The sequence below is a fragment of the Scyliorhinus canicula genome, chromosome 17 (genome assembly GCF_902713615.1).
Source record: "Scyliorhinus canicula chromosome 17, sScyCan1.1, whole genome shotgun sequence".
In the NCBI taxonomy this organism is placed as follows: domain Eukaryota; kingdom Metazoa; phylum Chordata; class Chondrichthyes; order Carcharhiniformes; family Scyliorhinidae; genus Scyliorhinus; species Scyliorhinus canicula.
The window spans coordinates 122,020,252-122,034,995 of NC_052162.1; the positions used below are offsets into that span (position 1 = coordinate 122,020,252).

The following is a 14,744-nucleotide window of genomic DNA, read 5'->3' on the forward strand; positions in this document are numbered from 1 at the left end:
AGGAATCTTACACTCCACACCGAGAGGGGGAGAAAAACTCTCACCGACCCCTCACTGAATTTCATTCAGTTATTTTCCCATTTCTGTTCTGGCCTTGCCTGGGGTAACATCTACTCAATATTTTCTCCTGAAGGAGCGCCGTGAGTTCTAGGTCACTGGCACATTAGGACAGATGCTTCAAGCAACAGATCAAACATGGATGTAAAGGATTCTCCAGCTCTCTCTTTGTGGACAGTTCTTACTCAGTATTATTTCTCCCAAGCCCTTCCTTGTCCCATTATCGCTTTAATTTCACTCCCACTTTGCCCGTGTCCAGTGTGTTTAATTCTATCCGGATTGTTTTAAAGTCAGTTTCTCTCTGGAGTGTGTGTCAATGTCTTGATGATGTCACAATGGTGTCTCAATCCCCTGGCCACATTAACCATTTCATCTCCTGCTGTGTCTCCAGTAGCTGTGTGTGTTTGGGACCCGGTCTTCAGTCCATTTCACCATGAATTTAGACTTGTTATTTTTCACATGTAACAAATCACAACTGCACACCCACACCGGGATCCCAAAATCATGTCACATATTCTTAACTCTCAGATGCGCTAATGAAAATATCAAAGTGAGTGTCTGTCTTTCTGATCTGCCCTGTTATGGTGCTGATATTTCATGTCGTGGCCGGACTTTCAAATGTAGGTTTCTTAAAAACAAAGTTCATGGGCCAGGATGTAAATATATCTGGGTGGCACAGTGGTTAGCACTGCTACCTCATGGCGCCGAAGACTCAGGTTTGATCCCAGCCCCAGGTCACTGTCTGTGAGGAGTTTGCACATTCCCCCGTGTCTGCGTGGGTCTCACCCCCACAACCCAAAAGATGTGCAGGGTAGGTAGATTGGCCACGCTAAATTGCCCCTTTATTGGAAAAAAATAATTGGGTCCTCTAAATTTTTTGTAAAAGCATGTCAATATTTCCAAGAGATAGTGATCAACTTATTCATCCCATCTGCACATTCCAGACTTTCACTAGAGCGTAGGTAGATACCAGATTGATATATTCCATTCAACCACACCCAAGGTAAACATTCCAATCATTTATTATCCAGGACAATATTCCCAGTATCTTTCAAACAGAAATTAAACATTCCCGTCCAATCCCAGGTATTAACATATTCTGTTTGTTTGTTAAGGTCAGGCTGGGATTGTTCAACTTGGAGCAAAGAAGGTCGAGGGGAGATTTGAGAGAGGTGGAGAAGATTATGACAAGTTTATTTGATTTTATTTATTGTCACATGTATTGTATACAGTGAAAAGTATTGTTTCTTGCATGCTATACAGACAGTGCATACCATACATAGTGAAGGAAGGAGAGACTGCAGAATATAATGTTACAGTCATAGCTAGGGTGTAGAGAAAAGATCAACTTAATACGAGGTAAGTCCATTCAAAAGTCTGATGGCAGTAGGGAAGAAGCTGTTCTTGAATCCGTTGGTACATGACCTCAAATGTTTGTATCTTTTTCAGACGGAAGAAGGTGGAAGAGAATATGTCTGGGGTGCGTGGGGTCCTTCATTATGCTGGCTGCCTTTCCGAGGCAGCGGGAATTGTAGACAGAGTCAATGCATGAGAGGCTGGTTTGCGTGATGGATTGGGCTACATTCATGACCTTTTGTAATTTCCTGCGGTCTTGGGCAGAGCAGGCTCCATACCAAGCTGTGATACAACCAGAAAGAATGCTTTCTATGGTGCACTTATAAAAGATGGTGAGAGTCGTAGCTGACATGCCAAAATTCCTCAGTCTTCTGAGAAAGTAGAGTCGTTGGTGGGCTTTCTTAACTATAGTGTCAGCATGGGGGGTGGGGGGGGAGGACAGGTTGTTGGTGATCTGCACATCTAAAAACCTGAAGTTCTCGACCCTTTCTACTTCGTTCCCATTGATGTAGACAGGGGCATGTTCTCCACTACGCTTCCTGAAGTCGATGACAATCTCCTTCATTTTGTTGACATTGAGGGAGAGATTATTGTCGTCCCACCAGTTCACCAGATTCTCTGTCTCATTCCTGTACTCTGTCTCGTCATTGTTTGAGATCCGACCCACCACGGTGGTGTCATCAGCAAATTTGAAAATCGAGTTGGAGGGGCGGGGGGGGGTGGGGGAATATTTTGATGCGGCGAATGGTAATGACCTAGAACTCGCCACCGGTGAGGGGGAGGTGTTGTGTGGAAATGGAGGATTTCAAACGGAAATTGGATCGGTATTTGAGGGAACTAAATTGCAGGGCTGCAGGGATAGAATGGGGCACTGGGAACATATCAGCCATGACAGAGTCAATGGATGGGAGACAGGTTCATGTGATGGACTGGGCTGTGTTCACGACTCTGTAGTTTCTTAAAGTCTTGGGCCGAGCAGTTGCCATACCAAGCTGTGCTGCAGCCAGAGAGGATGCTTTCTATGGTGAATCTGTAATAATTGTAGACATGCTGAATTTCCTTAGTTTCCTGAGGAAGTATAGGCGCTGTTGTGCTTTCTTGGTTGTAGTGTTGACGTTGGTGAATCGGGACAGATTGTTGGTGATTTGCGCACCTAGCAATTCGAAGCTGTCAACCATCTCCCCTTCGGCACCATTGATGCAGACAGGGATATGCAAGATATTTTGCTTCCTGAAGTAAATGACCAGCTCCTTCGTTTTGCTGGCATTGAGGGAGAGATTATTATCATTACACCACGCCACTAAGTTCTCTATCTCCCTCTTGTACTCTGACTCATCGTTGTTTGAGATCTGACCCATTGCAGTCGTGTCATTGGCAAACATGGAGGGGGAGCCAAATTTTGCCACACAGTCGTGTGTGTACAGGGAATATTGTAGGGAGCTAAGTACACAGCCTTGTGGGGCCCCGGTATTGAGGACTAACGCAAAGGAGGAGGCATTGTTGTTTATCCTTACTGATTGCTGTCTGTGGGTCAGGAAGTTGATGATCCAGTTGCAGGGGGAGGAGACAAGTCCTAGGTTTTGACATGAGCTTGGCTGGGATTATGGAGTTGAAGGCAGAGCTGTAGTTAATGAATAGGAGTCTGACATAGGAGTCCTTGTTGTCGAGATGCTCCAGGAATGAGTGTAGAGCCATGGAGATGGCGGTGGCAGGTAGGACCATGGTGTCTGCGGTGGACAGGTAGGGCCATGGTGTCTGCGGTGGACAGGTAGGGCCATGGCGTCTCCGGTGGACCGGTTGCGGTGATTGCGAATTGCAGTGGATCAAGGCACTCTGGCTGTCTGGAGTTGCCGTGTCTCATGGCCAAACTCTCGAAGCTCATCATAATGATCGATGCCAAGGCCACCGGATGGTAGTCGTTGAGGCACGTTGCCTGGTTCTCCTTTGGCACCGGTATGGATGGTGGTCTTCTTGAAGCAGGTGGGAATCTCGGAACCGAGTCGGGAGAGGTTGAGGATGTCCGGAAACACATCCGCCAGTTGGTCCTCACAGTATCTGGGTGCACGACCAGGGATCCCGTCAGGACCTGCCGTTTATCAAGGGTTCACTTTCAAGAAGGCCGACCTTCTGGTCACAGGCTGTGACGGTTGGTATGTCACAGGTTTGTGTGTCCAAGGCTGCTGGGGCAGTTGACAAAGGTTTGATGGTTTCCTGTTGAAGTGAACATAGAATGCATTGAATTTGTCGGGGAGGGGTGCCCTGTTGCCAAAGATTCTTCTCGGCTTTACAGCTCATTATGTTGTTGAAGCCTTGCCACAACCGACGAGAGTCCATGTCATTAGTCTGTGACTCTAGCTTAGTCTGGTATTGTTTCTTGATGTCCCTGTTGGCTTTGTGGAGGTCGTATCTAGATTTCTTGTATAGGTCAGGGTCGCCTGTCTTGAATGCCTCAGACCTGGCCTTCAGTACGGAGTGAATCTCCCGATTAAACCATGGTTTCTGGTTGGGTAACGTACATACTACCTTCTTTGACACACAATCTTCTCCACACTTGCTGCTGAAGTCTGTGATGGTGCTGGCAAACTCGTTTAGGTTGGCAGCTGAGTTCTTGAATATGGACCAGTCCACTGACTCCAAGCAGTCGCGTAGGAGCTCTTCTTTTGCCTCGGACCAGCATTGCACGACCTTCTTAACCGGATTCTCCCGTTCAGTTTCTGCTGGTATGCCAATAGAAGGAGCACCATTTTGTGGTCCGATTTTCCGAAGTGCAGTGGGGGATGGATTGAGAGGTGCCCTTGATGTTTGTGTAGCAGTGGTCAAGGATGTTGGGGCCCCTGTTGGGACAGGAGATGTGGCGGTGGAATTTTGGCTGTACACTCGAGGTTGGCCTGGTTAAAGTCCCCGGCCACGATGAACAAGGCCACGGGTATTCTGCTTCATTGTTAGGTGTGACCTCGCTCGTGTTTCATCAGTTTGGCTGAGGATCGAAACCTCTTTGTGCAGTGAGAGCAGCTGAACGGTCTCTCCTGAGTGTGAATGCGCTGATGGATCATCAGTACCTGAGAGCTTTTAAACCCATTCCCACAGTCAGAGCATTTAAAGGGTCTCTCATTGGTGTGAGTGACATTGTGGCTCAGCAGGCTGGATAACTGAGTGAATCTCTTATCACACACAGAGCAGATGAACGGCTTCTCCCCAGTGTGAAGTCGCTGGTGTGTCTGCAGGTTGGATAACTGAGTGAATCCCTTATCACACACAGAGCAGATGAATGGCCTCTCCCCGGTATGAGCGCTCTGGTGTCTCTTCAGGGTGGATAACTGAGTGAATCCCTTATCACACACAGTGCAGGTGAACGGCTTCTCCCTGGTGTGAACTGTCTGGTGTCTCTGCAGGTTGGGTAACCGAGTGAATCCCTTCCCACACACAGTGCAGGTGAACGGCCTCTCCCCAGTGTGAACTCGTTCATGTCTCCGCAGGCTGCCAATGTCAGTGAATCCCTTTTCACACTGAGAGCAGGTGAAAGGCCTCTCTCCAGTGTGACTACGTTGATGACTTTCCAGCTGGCATGGGGCTATGAATCCCATCCCACAGTCCTCACATTTCCATGGTTTCTCCATGGTCCGGGTGACCTTGCGTCTCACCGCGTTGGACGATCAGTTGAAGCCTCGTCCACACACCGAACACGTGTACAGTCTCTCCCTGCTGTGAATGGTGTAGTATTGTTTTCAGTCTTAGTCACTGGTTAAAGCTCTTTCCAGTCAGTGCTCTGTAACAGACTCACACGGGTATGTGTTTGTGTCTCAGTGTTTTTCCAGACACACTGATGTTTAAAATCTCTTGAAGCAGACAGAATAGACAAACATTTCTCCTTCTAGATTCCAAGGCCGATGATCCCAAGAATTGAGTGACTCAGTCAGTTCTTGACGTCATATTTAGTTTGAGATATCAGCCTTAAATTCTTCTCGTTCGAACTTCCTGCAAACAGATTTTACAATAGTAATCATTGTCAGTACAGGATAGTAACACAGAACAGACAATTCTAGTTTCTATCGAACATTCTTTCCTCTCTCTCTTTCACTGAAATGCTCTAAATCTCAATCCCACAGACTCTCTCTGCATTCTCACTCTGCTGTACCTAATATTGACCCTCCCAATTCTGCTGAAGGTGCTGATTCAGGCTGATTGACAGATCCAAGCTCACTACTTCCTGTCCTGGACACAGAGACCTGAAAATCTTCATGCAGGCTGCCAGACAGATATATGTCGATATTACTGGATGAAAAATGTGTGTAATATACAGACTGTATTCACTTACTGTCCCTCCCAATTTTCCTGAAGGTGCTGATCAACAAATCTAAACTCGCTAAAACCTGTACAAGAGGAGAGAATCTCCATATAAGGACATTTACTGATTAGAGATAGGGAAATCTGAGGAAGAATTTTATTTAGTCATGGAATGGTCATGACAGGGAACTCACTGCCCACAAGGGTTGTGGAAGTCAAGATGATCAATAATTTAAAATAGAGTAGGATGGCCACTTGAAGAAAATAAACTTGCTGGGGAACAGGCATATTGAGGGGGAATGGGACTGACTGGATTACTGTACAGAGAGTCAGCATTGACTTGAGTTCCCAAATGGATTCTGTCAGTGCTGCAATGACTGTCTGACTGGAAATATATAATGTGGGTACAGTACTATATTACAAAACCAGAACTGATAATTCATGTATTTTATTACAGAACCATCAATAATATATATAAAACATACCATATAACACTCGACATATCTCTGTCCGATATTAAATTTTTAAAAATTAATTTACGGGATTTGGACAATGCTGGTTAGGCCAGCATTTATTGCCCATTCCCAGTTACCCTTCTGAAGTAGTGGTGAGTTGCCTTCTTGAACTGTTGCAGTCTTTGAGGTGTAGGTACATCCCCTATGCTGTTTTTTAAAAATTTGTTCTTTATAAATTTAAAGTACCCAATTCATTTTTTCCAATTAAGGGACAATTTAGCATGGCCAATCCACCTACCCTGCACATCATTGGGTTGTGGGGGCGAAACCCACACAGGCACGGGGAGAGCAGCATGGTAGCATTGTGGATTGCAGAATTGCTTCACAGCTCCAGGGTCCCAGGTTCGATTCTGGCTTGGGTCACTGTCTGTGTGGAGTCTGCACATTCTACCCGTGTGTGCGTGGGTTTCCTCCGGGTGCTCCGGTTTCCTCCCACAGTCCAAAGATGTGCAGGTTGGGTGGATTGGCCATGATAAATTGCCCTTAGTGTCCAAAATTCTATTATAATCTATGATTAACCTAGGGCAAAAGTTCGGCACAACATAGTGGGCTGAAGGACCTGTTCTGTGCTGTATTTCTCTATACTCTATACACGGACAGTGACCCAGAGGCAGCGCTAACCACTGCTCCACCGTGCTGCCCTACATCCCCTGTGCTGTTAGGGAGGGTATTCCAGGATGTTGCCCTAGGGACAGTGAAGGAACGGCAATATATTTCCAAGTCAGGGTGGTGTGTAACTTGGAAGCAAACCTCCAGGTGGTGAGGGTCCCAGGTATCTGCTGCTTTTGTCCTTCGAAGATGGCAGTGGTTATGGGTTTGGAAGGTGCTGTCTGAGGAACGTTTATAGTTACTGCAGTGTATCTTGTAAATGGTATACACAGCTGCTACTGTTTATCGGTGGTGGAAGGTTTGAATGTTTGTGGAAAGCAGCACAATTAATCAGGCTGCTTTGTTCTGGACAGCGTTGAGCTTCTTGAGTGTTGTTGGAGCTGCACTCATCCAGCAAAGTGGAGCGTATTCCATTACACTCCTGACTTGTGCTTGTAGATGTCTGGTGGACAAGCCTTGGGGCATCGGGTGGTGTGCTACTCACCGTAGGATTCCCAGCCCTTGATCTGTCCTGGTAGCTACAATATTAATATGGCTAGTCCAGTTCAGTTTCTGATCAATGGTAACCCCCAGGATGTTGGTTATGGGGGATTCAGCGATGGTAATGCCACTAATGTCAAGGGCTGGTGGTTAGATCCTCTCTTGTGGGAGATGGTCATTGCCTGGCACTTGTGTTGCACAAATGTAACTTGCCACTTATTAGACCAAGCCTGGATATTGTCCAGGTCTTACTGAATTTGGACCTGGACTGCTTCATTATCTGAGGAGTTGAGAATGGTGCTGAACATTGTGCAGTCATCCATAAACATCACCACTTCTCACCTTATGATGGAAAGGAGATCATTAATGAAGCAGTTGAAGATGGTTGGGTCAAGGAAACTGTCTTGAGGAACTCCTGCAGTGATGTCCTGGAGCTGAGATTGGACCTCCAATCACCACAACCATCTTCCTTTGTGCCAGGTATGAATCCAACCAGTGGAAATGTATCCCCCGATTCCCAGTGACTCCAGTTTAGCTGGGGCTCCATGCCATACTAGGTCAAATGCTGCCTTGATGTCTAGGGCAGTAACTCTTACCTCACTTCTGTCATTCAGCTCTTTCGTCCAAGTTTCAACTGAGGCTGTAATGAGATCAGGAGCGGAGTGACCCTGGCGGAACCCAAACTGAGCATCCAGGAGCAGGTTATTAAAGAATAAGTGCCACTTCATAGCAACTTTGATGGCTACTTCCATCACTTTGCTGATGATGGACAAGAGACCGACAGAGAAGGAATTAGCTGAGTTGGATTTGCCCTGTTTACTGTCCCCTTAAATGTAAACCATCGCCTGGGGAAACCAGCCCTTTAATTGTGGACATTAGGAAAGAGACCATCCTTTTAGCCAGACAAATAAGTGTCAAACTGAGGGAGCAAAGGATGTCAACATCTTTCAGAGAGAGAGGCCTGGGCCAAGCTTTCCAGAGTCTGCACCCTCCCTGGATTCACTTCCTTTCCCTTCAGTTGCTGCAAGTCACCAATTGAAGGTGAGAATGAGAAAATAAATGGAAAGGGGGAGAAAAGAAAGTGTTTTACTCACAGATGTTGGAGACAGGAGGAGATTTCAGTCTGTGTGCAGCTCAAACTCACTCAGAGTTGGAGAACAACAGCTTTGCTCGACAGAAACCTCCATGTCCAGCTTCCGCATTGAGACAATGGGGGAGCTCTGATTGTCGGAGGGACAGAGTCCTTCCGGTCCTCCAATCTTCCCAGTGGGCACAAGCCAGCGGTAAAGTCATCTGGAGTGAGCTCACCCTGCACATGCGCAGTCCTGGATTGGGAGGGTCTTCTCGCTCCGGCCGGAGCTGTCAGCCGGTTGCCGGAAACCGACATGACGATGTCCTGGGGGAGGGGGAACAAAGGGTGGGGGCGGGGCTCCCGTGTCCTCGCGCCAGACGGGTGCGCTCAAATGCAGTGACGTCACTGCGGAACGGATTTATTCCTATTGGCTGATTTAGAGGATGACCTCCTTTGTGATGTCACAATATGGAGGTTGGACAATGATTTTCAGACTAAAATTTCCTCCTCTGGGCAACATCTGGGAGCAAATCAATGTCTCCCCCTTTCAGAAGGTCATAAGATATAGGAGCAGAGGTAGGCCATTTGGCCCATCCAGTCTGCTCTGCCATTCTATGATGGCTCTTCTCATCCAGGCTTTCATTCCACCATACTGCCAGTTCTCCATTACCCTTGAAATGAAAACTGGAAAATCACTTATTGTCGCAAGTAGGCTTCAATGAAGTTACTGTGTAAAGCCCCTAATCACCACATTCCAGCACCTGTTCAGGAAGGCTGGTATGGGTATTGAACTGTGCTGCTGGCCTGCTTTCAAAGCCAGTAATTTAGCCCAGTGTGCTAAACTACCAATTAAAAATCTGTCTTCTCTAAATCTGAATTTAGCTTTTTACATAAATTGTGTGACATTCATGGAAGTTTGCCAACTGGAGCATTATTCTCAGTTAAATTCAGCCCTCAGCTCCGTCGCTGCCTGTGATTGACATGAGCAATGGGGAGACAGAAAAGTGCCCGAGGCTCAAATGGGTAGTCAAAACTTGTGACTTGAAACCAACACCTCAATATTTGTCCGTCAAAGGGCAGCATGGTAGCATTGCACAATTGCTTCACAGCTCCAGGGTCCAGGTTCGATTCCAACTTGGGTCACTGTCTGTGCGGAATCTGCACATCCTCCCCGTGTCTGTGTGGGTTTCTTCCGGGTGCTCCGGTTTCCTCCCACAGTCCAAAGATGTGCAGGTTAGGTGGATTGGTCATGATAAATTCCCCTTAGTGTCCAAAATTGCCCTTAGTGTTGGGTGGGGTTACTGGGTTATGGGGACAGGATGGAGGTGTTGACCTTGGGTAGGGTGCTCTTTCCAAGAGCCAGTGCAGACTCGATGGGCCGAATGGCCTTCTGCACTGCAAATTCTATGAAATCCATGTTATTTATACTGGGGTTTTTATTTTTACATTTAGGCACTGGAGGCAAAGGGTGGGAGTTTTAATGGGTAACTTTCACTTTCTAACTTTGTATTGTCTATAGTGTCAGCTGTGGCTCAGTGGGCAGTTCTCTCACCTCTGAGTCAGAAGGTAGGTTCAAGTCGCAGTCCAGGGACTGGAGGACAGAAATTACATCCAAAATTCCTCCTCGCAGCGCTGAGGGAGTGCTGCACTGTCAGAACAGCCTTCTTTCAAATAAGATATTCAACTGAGGCGTTGTCTGACCCTATCAAGTGGATGTTAAAGATCCCACAGCCACTATTTTGAAGAAGAGCAGAGGAGTTACCCCAGTGTCCTGGTCAATATTTATCCCTCAATCAACATCACTACAAACAGATCATCTGCTCAATATCACATTGCTGTTTGTGGGATCTTGCTGTGTGTAAATTGATTGCCACGATTCCTACATTACAAAAGTGATGATACTTCAAAGTACTTAATTGGTTGTGAAGCACTTTGGGACGCTCTGTGGTTGTGAAAGGTGCTATAGAAATGCAAGGTTTTTAATTGAAGATACTGATCTTGTTATCAAGAGCATAATTGATTTCAGCTACCTCCAACTTACCATTTAATAAATTCACTTTAGTTTGAACAGGACTTGAATCAATTAAGACAAAAGCAGAATTCTCTGGATAGTAAATTCAAAAAAAAGTTTATGAAAAGAAAAAGGTTTACTGAACTTTAAGGCATTGACTTTTCCAACTTCATGTGGGTATTCAGTGTGTAGCAGCGTAACCCTCTCTGGCTCCTTCTTTAACAGTAATTCTTGTGGAATTCAGACTCGGGAGTCTGGCTCCTTATTTGACAGTAATTTCCTTGGAACTCGACCTCAGGAGTCTTCAGTACTTGGCAAGCAAGGAAGACGTTCGGAACCTCTACTTTTATCCCAAAAGTGACCATTACCTCATAACATGACAATTGGTCAATTTGGTCACTAGATTAATTGAATTGGATCCCCAATTACTGACACCACCTTCTCTCATTAACTTAGGCAGGAATACAATAGAACTGTTTCATACTATCCTTTTATCTGCTTCTAGAATCCCTTATTTTACAACATCAAATGATGAGGTTAATCTGATCTTGAAGGTCTCTCTTGTCAGTACATTTATCTTCATTACACAGTCCTTTTTTAAAAATGTATAAATTTAGACTACCGAACTATTTTTCTCCAATTGAGGGCAATTTTGCGTGGCCAATCCACCTTTCCTGCACAATTTTTTTGGACTATGGGTGTGTGACCCACACAGACACGGGTAGAATGTGTAAACTCCACATGGACAGTGACCCTGGACCGGGATCTAACCCGGGTTCTTGGCGCCGTGAGGCAGCAGTGCTAACCACTGCACCACCATGCAGCCCAAAACATTCTTTACATATACAGCAATTAAGCTTTTAAGAAATTTAGAGTACCCAATTCATTTTTTCCAATAAAGGGGCGATTTTGCTTGGCCAATCCACCTACCCTGCACCTTTGGGTTGTGGAGGCGAAACCCATGCAAACACGGGGAGAATGTGCAAACGCCACACAGACAGTGACCCAGAGCTGGGATCGAACCTGGGACCTCGGCACCATGAGGTAGCAGTGCTAACCACTGTGCCACTCTGCTGCCCTGCTTTTACATTTTTACAGCAAATAAAAATCAGTCTTTTACGAGAACTACTGATTCATTATTGATTCATTCATTGTAACTGAATTAAGGATCAATCATCTTTTACTGATTGGTGGCTAAATAAAACAATAATCTTTAATTAATATATTTGGTCACTCCAAGGTAAACGGGTTCAAAAAGACAGTTTGTGAAAGACAATAGCTTTATTTCTTACTCATCTTGATTGGATTCAACAAACAGCCTTGTGGTTGAGCCAGACATTGACACAATTTAATGTTCTCTTTCTTGTCAAAATTATTGAAGAATTTATTTGTTTCAACAATTAATGCTCACTCAGCAGCGTCGAAGCATTCACGTTTATACAGTATTAATTTCTGAAATAAAGATCTTGTCACATGTTAGAATTTAACATGGCTTCTCTAGAAACCAACTATTTTCTAATACACCTGATAGGTAAAAGATAGCTATTTAGCGTAAATATTAAGCCCCAATTTTAAATACCCATTTAAAATTAAGGATTTCAACACTTATAACCTCAGGTCATCGCAAAACAGAGAGCTTCAACAGAACAGAAACAAAACAGCATGACACAGCGTAATTCCATTATAGATTAAAACAGCACTTTTACTGAGCTTCATTGTTCTAACAAATACATTTGCAAGACAGTGTGACATTAAAACACAAGCCATACCAGATATCATTCCAAGGACAGGGCAGGCACCATAGCAACATTAAGGCGCTAATGTCCACAATGTGGAAAATAGCAAAGTCAGCAGAAGTCTAGTTTAAACTGGTTGCGATAATAGCACAGAATCGCATTCCATAACATACACAAGTATTCAGATATGAAACATTTAAAGCTAATGCTGCACATTGAAGATTGACAGCTAACTGTCAAATCAAACTCATTTGATTCTAAACTAAATCAATTGGGATTACATAGGGGTGTAGATAGATGGCTAAAGACTGATATGATTTGGTATAACCGTGAGGGTCCATACGGCCATCTTTATTCATGAATCATGTATACTTTGATATAAACTATTCGCTGTCTCTACACTTTCACTTTTCCACTCTAACTCTTGAAGTAAATGCAAGCTGTTTTGCCGTAAGCAAGAAACCATTTCTGTATTATTTGAAAGTTAAATTATGTATCAGTTGCTTCTCTTTAAGTCCTTTTTGCTAACCAGACTTATTAGAGAATAAGATTTAAGTGATTCTCAATTGTAAACAAATAGAGGCAATAAACAATTCTTGTTTGCACCCGAGAAATTTTAACTCAAATTTCTACTGCGTTTTAGTGTCTCAAGTGCCACTAAATCCGCATGGTAGATCTCTACAACTGGCGTAGTTCGGCAAAAGGGGAGGAGCCAGCCAGGAAGAAATCAGAAGACTGAAGAAAGACCAGAAGGACGGAAGACCCAAAGAAAAACGGCTAGACTGCGGTAAAAAATATATTTTCACCCATTAAAAGGCTGAAAGCCGCATCAAGCAGTGCTTCGACCCCTAGAAAGGACCTTTTTATAGACTGTGTGAATTCAATCGGGTGCTGGTCGTTGAAACTAAAATAAAATGGGCCAGGTTCAATTTGTGTAGCCTGTCCCAATCCCTCGCCACCTGAATACCCAAGTACCTAAAACTGTCCCCTAACACTCTAAAAGGCAGTTTCCCCAGTCGCCTCTCCTGACCTCTCGCCTGAACTACAAACAACTCGTTCTTCCCCATATTAAGCTTGTACCCCGAAAACAGGCCGAATTCCCCTAAGATTCCCATAATTTCCCCCATCCCCTCCATTGGGTCTGAGACATACATCAGGAGGTCATCCGAATACAGCGAGACTCTGTTCTCCAAACCCCCCCCCCCCACTGGGCCAACCCCTTCCAGCCCCTTGAGGCCCTCACAGCAATTGCCAGCAGTTCTATCGCCAGCGCAAACAGCAGTGTGGCGAGGGGACATCCCGGTCTCGTCCCCCTGGTGTAGCCTGAAATATTCTGAAGTCATCCTGTTTGTCAATACACTAGCTACCGGAGCCCGGTACAGCAACCTAACCCAGACAACAAAGCCTCTTCCAAACCCGAACCGCTCCAGCACCTCCCATAAGTAATCCCACTCGACCCAGTCGAAGCCTTTTTCCGCGTCCATCGCAACCACATCTTCAACTTCCCTACCTTCCGGGACTTGTGGGAGGAAACAGGAGCATCCGGAGGAAACCTACACAGACTCTGGGAGAACATGCAGACTCCGCACAGACAGTGACCCAAGCGGGAATCGAACCCTGTTGGACAGGGCTGGTTTCAGCAGATATTGTGTCCCAGGAGCAGGTAGGGTTTGTACTGCTGGGGTAGAGATTGTGAGGGGTTTGATGGGGGTGTCTGGGGCATAACTTTGAGAGTTGGGGTGATTGCAGAGGGTTAAAGACAGATCGGAGACAGAGATGGGAAAGTGGTGGGGATGTGTGGTGGTGATCATCAAAAAGGGGTCAGTGATTGAGAAAGGAGGATCAGTGATCATGTAGGTAGGGGTGGTCATACCATGGGAGCTTCCTGCTGAGGAGGTTCTGTTGCAGCAGGAGCCCAGTCACAAGGTGAGAGAAACAGGTTATCTGGGGGTTTGGGAGAAAGCACTCCGGCTCCTCAAGGCCCATGAGGAGTACTGGAAGGGCAAAGCAGTCCTCGCCTACTTTTAGCTGGTGGCTTTTCAAGGCCCGAGAAACTTATTTGGCTAAGTTTAAATTTTAAATGGAGCCAGAATATGAGTCTGCAGCCTCATTAATAAATTAAAATGAGTAACTCACCTTCTAAAACAGATTGGTTAACTTTCACTGAGTTATAGAGTCATAATCGCACAGCAAGAAGTTATTCAGCCCATCAAATCCTTGCTGGGTCTTTGTGGAACAATCCAATAAATCCCAATGTACCTGTTCTATTCCCATAGCCCTGCAAGTTTATTTCCCTTAAATACTGATCCAAAACCCTGCTGAAGTTATTTGTTGTTTCCACTTCTGCCGCATTGCTGAGCAGAGAGTTCCAAGTCATTATGACTCGTTGTGAAAAAACGTTCTTCCTCAGATCACCCCCCCCCCCCCCCCCCCCCCGATAGATTTTGCCTTGAGGGCAGAATTTTGCTGTCCAAAATGGGGTGAGAACAGAGGATGCATCTATTAAAACCGAAAATGGGTGTATTCAAGGTGGTTTGGTTCGGGTTTGAGATATTTTAAATTTCTACATCCCACTCAACCCAGACCCATCCATTTGTTTATTTAGATAAAATTTGCCTCAAAAG

General features: G+C 45.4%; 2 protein-coding genes and 1 pseudogene across 3 annotated transcripts in view; 2 read left to right on the forward strand and 1 right to left on the reverse strand.

Annotated features, from left to right (window-relative positions):
* The window catches only part of LOC119951818 (zinc finger protein 239-like), a 295,099-nt gene that overhangs the window by 186,295 nt on the left and 94,060 nt on the right, over positions 1-14,744 (forward strand). The window lies entirely within an intron of this gene.
* LOC119951769 overlaps positions 1-14,744 on the forward strand; it is a 111,660-nt pseudogene that overhangs the window by 14,248 nt on the left and 82,668 nt on the right.
* LOC119951841 (gastrula zinc finger protein XlCGF7.1-like) lies at positions 4,018-8,657 on the reverse strand. 2 transcript variants are annotated; one of them, XM_038775216.1, is made up of 2 exons: positions 8,396-8,657; positions 4,018-5,388 (listed from the first exon to the last, which is right to left on the reverse strand). In XM_038775216.1, the coding sequence occupies exon 2, from the start codon at positions 5,028-5,030 to the stop codon at positions 4,356-4,358; it is 675 nt and encodes a 224-aa protein (XP_038631144.1). In that variant the 5' UTR covers positions 5,031-5,388; positions 8,396-8,657; the 3' UTR covers positions 4,018-4,355. The 2 variants fall into 2 exon arrangements, with proteins under 2 accessions (XP_038631144.1, XP_038631145.1); XM_038775217.1 differs by lacking the exon at positions 8,396-8,657 and adding an exon at positions 7,898-8,073.

What these genes read in the sequence shown, in the direction of transcription:
- LOC119951841 (XM_038775216.1), bottom strand. Translation starts at nt 5,030, where the DNA reads ATGGAGAAACCATGGAAATGTGAGGACTGTGGGATGGGATTCATAGCC.